The 12297-nt window shown below is 50.4% G+C and overlaps 1 protein-coding gene across 3 annotated transcripts in view; it reads right to left on the bottom strand.

Moving 5' to 3' along the window:
• The window catches only part of Mast1 (microtubule associated serine/threonine kinase 1), a 35071-nt gene that overhangs the window by 11131 nt on the left and 11643 nt on the right, over nt 1-12297 (bottom strand). For all 3 annotated transcript variants that reach the window (XM_085843739.1, XM_085843740.1, XM_021169349.3), the window contains 9 exons: nt 7630-7708; nt 5888-6048; nt 5616-5691; nt 5243-5452; nt 2365-2466; nt 2155-2287; nt 2021-2088; nt 798-883; nt 500-708 (listed from right to left, as the gene is read on the bottom strand). In XM_085843739.1, coding sequence (XP_085699865.1) covers nt 500-708; nt 798-883; nt 2021-2088; nt 2155-2287; nt 2365-2466; nt 5243-5452; nt 5616-5691; nt 5888-6048; nt 7630-7708 — 1124 coding nt within the window. The remainder of the gene's footprint in view (nt 1-499; nt 709-797; nt 884-2020; nt 2089-2154; nt 2288-2364; nt 2467-5242; nt 5453-5615; nt 5692-5887; nt 6049-7629; nt 7709-12297) is intronic.

The raw sequence follows: 12297 nt of genomic DNA, 5'->3' as shown, positions 1-12297 counted from the left end.
GGTGGCATATGCCTTTAATCCCAGCACTCGGGAGGCAGAGGCAGGTGGATTTCTGAGTTCAAGGCCAGCCTGGTCTACAGAGTGAGTTTCAGGACAGCCAGGGCAACACAGAGAAACCCTGTCTCGAAAAAAAAAAAAAAACACCAAAAAACCAAAACCAAAACAAAACAAAAACAAAAACAAAAAAACAAAAGAAAGATTTAAAAGTAAGCCCTGCCCACCTGAAAAGCCCACAGCTAACAAATAAGCCTGATGAACCTCAGCACTCAGGAGCATGAAGACAGAAGACCAGAGTTTGAGGCCAACTTGGGCTACATACTGAGACCCTGTCTTAAAACAAGAATTATACCGAATAAACCATGGGCAGAGTAGGCAGACATCAAGGACAGGATAGCAAACAGTTGGGATAGCAAACACATTGATCGGATAGGGTGACCCTGGGTCAAGTGTGTGACCCAGATGCATTGACTGGTGCAGCGGCGCCCAAATATGGCCATACCTTCCACATACTCCATGACCATGCAAAGGTGGCGCCGGGTCTCAAAGGAGCAGAACATGCCGACCACAAATGGGTTCTCTGCAAACGTGAGGATGTCGCGCTCCACGAACGCCTGCTGGATCTGGTTGCGCAGGATCAGGTTCTGTTTGTTGATCTTCTTCATGGCGAAACGCTGCCTCGTGTCCCGGTGTCGCACCAAGTAAACGGCCCTGCGGGGGAAGAGAGCGAGGACCGGCCATCACCTCCGAGACACCCGGCCTCCGCCACCCTCCCCCCGCCAGAGCCCCGGGTGGCTCACCCGTAGGCACCATTGCTAATGAGCTTGATAGTGTCAAAGTCGCTTTCACCGGGAGGTTTCTTGGCCTTGGAGGTGCTGCTGCGACCCTGCAGGGGAAAGTGCAAGACCACCACCACCATCACCACTTTACATATGGGGAAACTGACGACTGGAAGGGAGTAAAAACTCCTTTCTCCGGTTTGCACAGTGAGAAAAGAGAACACTTGAACCCAAATATTCTCAGCTGTCATATTTCCAACTTCTGCTTTTAGGAAAGATAGGAAACCTACAAAAATGGTTAGTCGCACATGTATGAAATGTTCCTAGAAGTTGGCAGCTGGCAAGGTGGCTCAGTGGGTAAAGGGGCTTGCTTGCCACTAAATTTGACAGCCTGAGTTCAATCTCCAGGATAAACTTGTAGATGGAGAAAGCTGGCTTTTTCAAGTTGTCTTCTGATCTCGACACACGTACACATAATATATATAAATAAATGTAACAGGACTTTTTTTTTGTTTGTTTTTTTGGTTTTTCGACACAGGGTTTCTCTCTGTAGCCCTGGCTGTCCTGGAACTCACTCTGTAGACTAGGCTGGCCTGGAACTCAAAAATCCGCCTGCCTCTGCCTCCCAAGTGTTGCGATTAAAGGTGTGCACCACCACGCCCGGCTCCAGTGAGATATCTTTTTTCAAAAAACATGACCTAGAGCAATTGAGGAAGACACTAGATACCATCTCTGATTTCCACCTGTGTACGAGAGCACACACACACACACACACACACACACACACACACACACACACATGCTGAAGGGATGGCTCCTCAGATAAGAGTGCCAAGTGGCTCACACCTGCCTGTCACTCCAGCTCCAGGGGATCTGATGCCCTCTGCTGGCCTTCTTGGACACTCCCACCCATCTGCACCCACACACAGATGTGCACACAAATATTAATTAATAAACAAATTAATGCTAGAGTAACAACAAGCCTGAGGACGTAGCTCTGTGGAGCACTTAACTCGAATAAAGCTCTGGGTCCCACTCTATCAACACATACAAACACACACACACACACACACACACACACACACACACACACACGCACACACACACACACGCAACTCAGGGAGAAAGAGCTAGTGTACAGATGGTGAAACTGAGGCTCAGAGTGTGGAACCAAGACACTGGCACTCAGCCTGAGGCAGATGGGCCCTGGCTGGCCTGAGCACCAGGCCTTGGCCACAGCTTACCTCAGATGTGTCGTCTTGCTCTGGAGTGTTGGAGCCCCCGCTGTCCTGCTCCTCCAGGCGCACCACATCTACAAGGAGGTGGGTGTGAGTGACTGTCCTGCTGCTCAGCCCGCCCCCTCAGGCCCCTCACACACCTGGAAAGGGGTCCCGAGTGAGGCCCAGCTGTCGGATGATGTATCGGGGGATGTCAGTTTTGACCAGGTGACCCTCCTTGGCGTGTCCCTCGGCTGCCTCCAGAAGGTGGTAGAACTCTTCTGGGTTGAATTCCTAGGGCAGGGATGGGCTCAGCTTGCTGTGCCCACTGAGGGCTGCCCCATCCCCCACACTCCCGAGGCGCCCCTCACCAGGCACTCCAGAAGCCTTGCAGGGCGAGAGATGATTATGAGAAGTTTCTTCACCAGCTGAGTGACGAAGGCTACCTCCAAGCTCTCCGAGCGTTCATAAGCCTGGAGTGGAGTAAATGGGGAAATGGGGCTCACAGGTCAACTGCTCATCCTGGCTGCTTTCCCAGACCCTGGGGATGCACAGAGCCCGAGGTGTTCCTGGTGTCTCATTTACAGAAGAGGACTGTGGGTGCCAGTAAGTAAGCAAGGAAGACCCTCTCCAAAATAGTGGATTATTATTATTATTAATGTTTTTTCGAGACAGGGTTTCTCTGTATAGCCCTGGCTGTCCTGGAACTCACTCTGTTGGCCAGGCTGGCCTCAAACTCAGAGATCTGCCTGCCTCTCCCAAGTGCTGGGATTAAAGGCGTGGGCCACCACTGTCCAGCTATTTATTATTGTTGTTGTTGTTGATGTGTAACATGTATGAGTGCAGGAATGTGTGTGTCATGGTGCATGTGTGGAACCCACAGGACAACTTCTGAGAGGAGTGGGTTGTCTCCTATTGTAGGCGGAAAGGGATCACCATCCCTATCATTCCTCCACGGTGATGCTTACTAAAGTAAATGAGGCACACAGCTTGGAGCCATAGATGTGGCTCAGTGAGTGATGAGACCCTGCTAACCTGGGCTTTATCCTACACACACACACACACACACACACACACACACACGGTGGGTGGGGGTGGGCAGAGAAATGGTTCAGTAGATAAGAACACTTGCCACTTGCTATAAAACATGATAACCTGAGTTTGATCCCAGAACCCCCAGTGGAAAGAGAGAAGTGACCTTCAAAAGTTGCCCTTGGCTAGAGAGTGGTGGTGCACTCGGGAGGCAGAGGCAGGCGGATTTCTGAGTTCCAGGCCAGCCTAGTCTACAGAGTGAGTTCCATGACAGTCAGGACTATACAGAGAAACCCTGTTTTGAGAAGAGAGAGAGAGAGAGCGAGAGAGAGAGAGAGAGAGAGAGAGAGAGAGAGAGAGAGAGAGAGAGAGAGAGAGCGAGAGAGAAAGAAAGAAAGAAAGAAAGAAAGAAAGAAAGAAAGAAAGAAAGAAAGAAAAAAGAAGAAAAAAAGTTGCCCTCATGGGGGCTGGAGAGATGGCTCAGTGGCTAAGAGCACGGACTGTTCTTCCAGAGGACATAAGTTCAATTCCCAGCAACCACATGGGTGGCTCACAACTATCTGTAATGGGATCCCATGCCCTCTGCTGGTGTGTATGAAGACAGGGATAATGTACTCACATACATAAAATAAATACATAGATCTTTTAAGAAAGAAATAGAGAGAGAGAGAGAGAAAGAGAAAGTGAGGGAGGAAGGAAGGAAGGAAGGAAGGAAGGAAGGAAGGAAGGAAGGAAGGAAGGAAGGAAGGAAGGACGAAAAGAAAAACAGCTACCACCAAACCTACTGTTTCCTCTGCTTAAGGCCATCCTCCTGCCTCTTCCCACAGATGCCATCTACTCACTCTTGCCCCAATTCCTTTCACATCCCCCAGAGAGCCCTTCTGGGGACTCTGGGTGAGGCAGCCAGTTACTGTTTTGTTTGTGCCCTAGCCCTAACGTCAGCTGACACCATGATCCTTGCTCTCTTTCCCATGATTCCTGAACGAGGATTTGCACTCAGGAGGCCGCAGACACACTTGTCTTCTGAGCTACCAGGGCCCAGTGCACAGGAAGTGCTCAGAAGGCGCTCTCCACAATCTTTAACACAGATAGGGTAGTATCTTGTTTGATGTTAGCTGTATACCCTCTTAATTAATGAATCAATTAATTAACTAGTAAGCAAGGTCTGCTGTGTAGGCCAGGCTGGCCTGGAACTTGGGATGCTCTTTCCTAGTGCTGGGATAACAGGTGTGTGCTGTCACAGCAGGCTCACCCACTTGTTTAAGTAATGGTGTGTGTGTGTGTGTGTGTGTGTGTATATGTGTGTGTGTGTGTGTTTTGCTAGGGATGGAGCCTAGGGCTACCCATGTTAGGCAAACCCAAGAGCCATGCTCTCAGAGACATGTTAGCAATATTTGTTGAGCTGGGCCCCATGCCAGACACCAGGGACTCTGTATTGAACAGAACTTCACCTTCCCAGTTATGGTCCTGACACAGTAGTACCAAGACCAAGAAAGAAGATAAGCAAAAATATATAGAATGATGTATTGCTTGTACAGGGTATGAACTAGCACATGGCTGGGTGTGGTGCTGCAGGCCTGAGACTCCAGCTACTCAGGAAGCTGAGACAGGAAGGTGTCAAATCCACGGCCTGCAGGGGCTCTGCAGTGATTTCAAGGCTAGTTAGTGGACAACTTAGTGTTAACTAGGAGTATAGCTTAGTTAGTAGAGTGCTGCTCTCCTGACATGCAGAGGTCCTAGGTTCCACCCCCAGCATCTCATAAGTGGAAGTTGGCGGTGGCATAAGACTGTAATCCCAGCACTCAATAGGTGGAAACAGAAGATTCTCAAGTTCAAGACCATCCTCAGCTACATGACAAATTGGAGACCAGCCAGCACTACTGGATACCCTGTTTTGAACAGAAAGAAGGGAAGAAGGAAGGAAGGAAGGAAGGAAGGAAGGGGAAATGTAGTTCAGTGGTAAAGCACTTGCCTCAAGGCCACTGGTTCACAGAGTTCAATTCCTAATGAGGGGTAAGGGGTAGGGTCTAGGAGGCCACCAGAAAGGGTGACAGTTGCATAAATAACTGAAGGGCCTGTATGGAGACAAACTCCTCCATCAGACCTAGAGTGGGAACCACAGTACCCTGTCACCCTGGAATACTGCTCTTGACAGGTGTAGGAACCGGGTGGGGTCTGTCCCGCTCATGGGCGGGGCCTGAGGTCATTGGCACTCACATCCTGCAGCAGCTTCTCTAGGTTTTCCTGCAGTTCATAGAAATAGACCGTGGTGATGAGCCCATCGCGGGACTTGGTAAGGCAGTCTCGGGCCAGTTCAATGATCTGATGGTGGATGAAGCTGAGCACGCCGTCGGCCAGCGGCAGCACGCTGTCAGGTTCATAGGCGCGGGCGAAGTCCCGCAGCTTCTCTTCCATCTGCGCGGTGGCCTGGACAGCGGAAAAGGGACGCAAGGCTCTAGGAGGCTGTGGTCACTGGTGCCTGCGCCGCGCGTGCTGACCGCTAGGGGGCGCACAGAGCTCAGGCGCTCAAGCGAACTAAGGGAAGTCGTGTGATATGGGAGTCGGGGCGGGGGAGGGGGGATTGTCTCACCTTCGGGAACCGCTCCTTGTACACATGGTTCATCATCACAATTTCGTTGTCGTAGGAGGAGGGGGAGCGGCCGGGGCTGCAGGAGAAGAAGTTCATCCTGTCCAGTCCCCTGACTTCGTGTTGCCCCGCCCCCACCCCACCCGTACCCCGGCCGCTGCCTTTCCCTCTACCCCGCCCCAACTCTCACTCCACTACATTTTCCCAGGACCGAAGATTCCCTGGTCATGCACCAAATCCCTTCCCTCCAGAAGGGAGGTTCCGTGCCTGCGCACCTGAGGCTGCGAGAGCGAGGACGCACGGCGGGAGAGCGGCGGCCACCATCCTCGTCGGTGATGCTCTCGGTGCTGCCGAAGTGTTTGGACAGAAAATGCAGCTCGTCCACGGTGGGCTGGTACGGTAGTTGATGCAGGCGCTCCTGGGAGGAGCAGGAGGACTACGGGGAGGGCGGTGGGTCAGAGCCACCGCGGGGGCAGCACAGCACTGGACCCTGGCCTGGGGCTCCCTTCTGTGATCCCAGCGCTTAAGAGGACGGAGTGTTTGAGGCCAGCTTTGGTTACACTGAGATTCTATCTCAAACCACCAAGGGGTTGGGGAAGATTGCTATGCAGAACCATCCATTGGCTCCTACCTTACAGTGCGCTCTCAAGTCCTTCCACTAGACTTCCTGGCCTTACCTCCTTGCAGTCATTCCTCCTACGCGTACCTCTGCCCGCTCTATTCCATCCCTATTGCTCCTGCAGATCTTTGAACATGGCAGATCCGGTTCTGCCCCCGAAGCCTTGGCATTAGCTGTTTTTTATGCTTGGATCACCCCTGTGGATCACCTGCTCTGCTCCAACCCTTGACTGGAGAGCTAGCCTTTTTTTTTCCTTTCCTTCCCTCCTTCCATCCTTCTTTCTTCTGTGGTACTGGAGATCAAGCCCAGGGCCTCAGGCATGAAAAGTAAGCTCTTTGCTTCTTCTTCTTCTTCTTCTTCTTCTTCTTCTTCTTCTTCTTCTTCTTCTTCTTCTTCTTCTTCTTCTCCTTCTCCTTCTCCTTCTCCTTCTCCTTCTCCTTCTCCTTCTCCTTCTCCTTCTCCTTCTCCTTCTCCTTCTCCTTCTCCTTCTTCTTCTTTTTGTTGGTTGGTTTGGTTTTTCTGAGACAGGGCTTCTCTATGTAGCCCTGGCTATCCTCTATCCTGGAACTCACTCTGTAGATTAGGCTGGCCTCAAACTCAGAGATCCCCCTGCCTCTGCTTCTTAAATGCTGGGGTTAAAGGCGTGCGCCACCACTGCCCAGCCTTTCCTTTTTTCTTTTTCCTTCTTCCTTCCTTACCCTGCTCTCCCATCAGTGGTGGTAAGGGGTGGAGGAAAGGTCTCATGTAGCTTAGGCTGGTCTTGGACTCCTAAGGTTCCTATTTTAGAGTCTCCAGGGGGCATTACAGGCTAAGCCACCCACGGTATCCGGCCATACAACACAGTTACTTTCAGATTGCTTCTGCGTCCTGTTTTCTGAGGCCTTTGGAGTTGACCATGGTGCTGACCTCCTGAACACCTCACCCCCAAGTTCCAACTGATCCTTTATCTTGGCTTCAACCACTTCCTCTAGGAAGCCTTCCTTTATACCCTCAGCCAGGTCACATGATCAAAGCTTGTAACCATCATGGCAAAGGATGGAAAACCATAGCTTTTCCTGCAAGGGGCACTGAAGGACAGAGATTTCCGAGGTGTGCAGTGGGTAAGCGATTGGGCTCGAGGTAGAAGCTATGCGGGCTCTGGCTAGCTAATGGTACTTGGATTCATGCCTTAGTCCCCAAGACTGAGTCATCACGGACAACGAGAAATGAGTAGGTTCCTAGGGAAATGCAGTGAGGGCAGAGATGGGCCTCTGCGGAAGACTTGTCACCTCTAATGGATGGACAACTGAGCATTCTGAAGGGCCGTGAAACCCAGCCTCTCAGGACAGCTGGGACCTCTGGTCTCGGTGTGGTCACTTGAGTCCCTACCCACCCATCCACCCACCTCCACACACTCACTGAAACAGTCGAGCTGGGCGTGTTGGTGCCATAGCCGGAGGAAGGGAGCGAAGCAAGCGACCATCGGCGTCCATCCGCCCTGCAACCCAGTGAAGCTACTCAGAGGCCGTCAAGGGTCCCTCACTCTCCAAGTGAGATAAACCACTGGCCATGAGCAGCATGGGGGTGAGGCATAGGGTGCTCAGATACCTGAGGCTCCCAGAGTAAAAAGAGAAAGATGGCATCTTCTAGTCAGGTGCCAGGGTCTTGGAGGAAGGATCCCGTCTCTTTGGGACTTCCTATGATTCTTTCTTGCTTGGTATTATCACCATACCAAAAAAGCCACTCACGCCCACAGAGCAGACAGAGGAGGACTGGAGAAGCCCATCCACAGGAGGTCAGGAATGCTGCTCAGCAGCAGTGAGCTTTCTTAGCATGTGTTAGTTAGGTCTTGGGTTCAATCCCCAGTATCACGAATCATAGTAATACAATAAAAAAGAAGCTAACGCAAATAAGTCATCCCTGGGGACCACAAGATCCAACTCCAGAGAGTCTCCACAAGAAATATCCCAGAGAAGACCCCTAGGGATCTTCTACACAAAAATAACCTATCTTTGGGCTAGAGATATGGTTAAGCAGTTAAGAACACTGCTGCTCTTCCAGAGGACCTGGGTTCAATTCCCAGCACTCACACGGTAGTTCACAATCACCTGTAACTCCAGTTTCAGGGGATCTGACACCTTCACACAGACATTCATACACTAATGTATGTAACATAAAAATAAATAATAATAATAAAAAACACATCCTCTAGCAAACCCAGTGACACACTGACATGGGTCTACATGCTCTTGGGCACACACAATCACTCTCATAGGATAGCTGCCACTATTGATGCTCTTGCACCAGGTTTGGTCAAGTTCACAGATTGAGCCTGGGGGACTGGCACAGGACTATAATCCCAACACTCAGAAGGTGGAGGCACGAGGATCGAAGGCTCAAGGTCAGTCTGGACAATATAGTGGGAATGTGACTGAAGAACAGTCAGAGAGGACTGGGGAGATGCTCAAAGACTGAGAGCAGATGTTTCAGGGCATCTAGGCGTGGTAGCACACACCTTTAATCTCACTATGTAGAAGTCAGTGGCTGGTTGATTTCTGGGAGTTAGAGATTTGCCTGGTCTACAGAGCAAGTACCAAGACCACCAAGGTTCATAGAAAGATCTTATCTCAAAATAAACACAGAGAGAGAGAGAGAGAGAGAGAGAGAGAGGAGAGAGAGAGAGAGAGAGAGAGAGAGAGAGAGAGAGAGAGAGAGAGGAGAAATGAATGCCAGGCATGATGATGTACACCTTTAATCCCAGCACACAGGAGACAGAAGCAGGCAGGTCTCTAAGTTCAAGGCCAGCCTAGTCTACATAATTCCAGAACAGCCAGGGCTACACAGAGAAACCCTGTTCCCAAACAAAACGGAAGCACTCGTTGATCTTGCAGAGGACCCAAGTTCAGTGCCCAGCACGTACATGGTGCCTCACAACCATTTGTAGCTCTCACTGCAGGTTCTGGAATTGAACTTCTGAACTCTGCAGGCTCCAGGCATGCACGTAGTGCACACGCATACAGACAAAACAGTCATATAAAAATATATAAACCTAGAGAAAATTAAAATAAGGGCCAATGAGGTGGCTCCGTAGGGAAAAGCGCTGGTCTTGAAAGCCTGATGGCCTACGTTTGATTCCCGGAACCTGCAGTAGGTAGGTGGGGCGAACGGACTCCTGACAGCCATTCTGTCTTCTGCATGAATACTACACACACCCACGTATGAATAAAGGAGTATGGGGAGCTGGGGAGATGGCTCAGTGGTTAAGAGTCCTGACACTCTTCCAGAGGTCCCAAGTTCAATGCCCAGCTACCACATGGTGGCTCACAACCGTCTGTAATGGGATCCGACTCCTCTCAGAGAATGACAGTGTACTCACATACATAAAACAAACAGATCTTAGAAGGACAAGATGAAGGAGAAGGAAAAGGAGAAGATGTAAGGACAAAATAAGGCAGGGCTGGTCATGGTTGTGCTCAGTTTTAATCCTAGCATTTTAGGTGGCCGAGATAAGGGGTTCTCTGTGAGTTCCAGGCTAGCCTGCTCTACACAGCCAATTCCGGTGGTGGTGAATTTCTACTTGAGAAGTAGAGGGCCGGGCAGTGGTGGCACATGCCTTTAAGCCTAGCACTTGGAAGGCAGAGGCAGGCGGATTTCTGAGTTCAAGGCCAGCTTGGTCTACACAGTGAGTTCCAGGACAGCCAAAGCTGTACAAAGAAACCCTGCCTAAAAAAAAAAAAAAAAAAAAAAAAAGAGGAGGAAAGGGGAGGGGGAAAAGGACAGGGGGAGGGGGAGGGGGAACATCTTAGTAGTAGAATAGTTCAAACTTCTCCTTGGTTACACAGCAAGTTGTAGGCCACCCTGAGCTACACGAGACCATGTCCCACACGACATAAAACACATAGGGAAGTTCAGTCTGTTGGGGCTGGACAGACCAACAGGATAGCTGGACAGGCGGGTAGGCCAGTGGTTAAGAGTGCTTGTTGCTCGTGCAGAAGAACCTCGTTCAGTTCCCAACACCCACATGATGGCTTATGACCATTTATAACACCAGTTCCAGGAGATCTGATGGCCTCTTCTGACCTCAAAGGGCATCAGGCACTTAAGTGGTGCACACATATACAAACAAACCACTCCGGACATATAAAATACAATTAAATGTAAAAATCTTTTAAAGTTTCTAACTCTTTTTTGTTGTTGTTGGTGGTGGTGGTGGTTTTTTCGAGACAGGGTTTCTCTGTATAGCCCTGGCTGTCCTAAAACTCACTCTGTAGACCAGGCTGGCCTTGAACTCAGAAATCCGTCTGCCTCTGCCTCCCAAGTGCTGGGATTAAAGGTGTGCACCACCACTGCCCGGCAGTTTCTAACTCTCTTAAGGCCAGCCTGGACTACTGAGTGAATTCCAGGACAGCCAGGGCTACACAGAGAAACCCTGTCTTGGAAAAGAAAGAAAAAGAAAGAAAGAAAGAAAGAAAGAAAGAAAAAAAGAAAGAAAGAAAGAAAGAAAGAAAGAAAGTTCCACTTCTTGGTCCCACACTCATGATTCTTCACTAAGGCAGTTGTGTGTCCATAGCCTCAGCACGTGAACTGGAACATTGTGCTCTCACGCACACCAATGCATAACCACATGCCAAGCAGACCCGCACCGACTCACAAAAATACACATGAGAGCAAGACCCACACTGACACACAGACAGTCTGACAGACACACAGACAGTCTGACAGACACACAGACAGCCGCACACTGACTCACACGCCCACCCTGTGTTTTCATCTTCATGCAGCTACACATCCGAGACTCTCATTCATTGTCAGACAGTCAAACTCCCACACAGCTACACACTCATCCAGTCATGCTGATGCCCACACCCATTGATGCACACAGGCCAGAACTCCCTCACACACATTATTATGTCACAGACAACACACACTCACATACATTCTCACTCACACAGGACCACAAACTCAGCCAGTCACACTGACACCCATTCATTAATGCTCTCAGGCACAAGCTCATGCACATGCACACGTACACACACACACACACACACACACACACGCATCCGCACTCCCACACAGGCTGCACGTGCCTCAGAGATGCAGAAGTGGGGGTGTCTGCCTTTAACTTACAAACCCACAGTACATACAGATTCACCCCCCCCCAATGCACGTGCCTGTCACTACACTTGAACACGCCCACACTGGCATTCAGATGGCCGGTCTTGTAGACACAGCACCTGATAGGGTGCGCTCTGGCCTCTTTCTACACAGGACAAATGCGGAGTCACTCTTGGCTCCACACTTCCTTCAGCTAAGTTCTACTACTGTTGGAAGGACTTCCCCTCCCCCTCCAGGAAGCTATTCCCAATCGCCTCCTACAGCCTTCATCAATACTTGCAATGACCCCTGACCTCTTTTTTACTGCCTCACCCTCCCCTCACCATGCTAAGGACAGAAACGAGGTATCCTTCACCCCACATGTCTAGTTCCTAGCCGTTCCTTAGCCATGAATACAGTTAAGAAAAAGCACCATCAATTCTCACGCTCCAAAGATCTCAATGAGTCTTTTAAAGTTTCTCCACAGAAAGCAGGGACTCTCTGCCCCTCTCCACTTTTCATTATGTTCCCCAAGAAGATTCATTTAAACCCACCAAACACCTTGGGGGCAAACGCAATATCTTGCCATTGGAAAGGTTGAGAAAAATGTCCTAGCCACCTTCCCCATATGGAGGGACTGAGGCCCTTGATGGGCTCGGTGCAGTGTGCGCTTGCGCACCTCATCTTGACAGCCCTGTTCTGTTGCTATGGAAACGCTCGGCCAAGCGCACCAGGCTAGGAGGAGGCCGACCCTGGGGCCCCAGAGCAGAAGCAGTTTCCCTCCACTTACAGCTCCTCTCCATTCTACACCAGTGATTGGCTCCACCTTTTTATAGGCTCCACCTTGAATTCTAGTAGCTTTTCGAGCTAGGACATTGAGGCCTTTCCACTGGTCCCCAGAGGCTACTCGGGTGCAATTAGGACAAGAACAGATGGTGGCCCAGACGGTGGATGGGGAGAATCGCACCGAGTTCTGAGGCCCTCAGGGGAGGG

Source organism: Mus caroli, unplaced genomic scaffold (genome assembly GCF_978045245.1).
Source record: "Mus caroli unplaced genomic scaffold, Mus_caroli_1 scaffold_10, whole genome shotgun sequence".
Taxonomy (NCBI): Eukaryota; Metazoa; Chordata; class Mammalia; order Rodentia; family Muridae; genus Mus; species Mus caroli.
The sequence above is the reverse complement of the archived record's forward strand: the minus strand, read 5'-3'. Positions and strand labels throughout refer to the sequence as shown.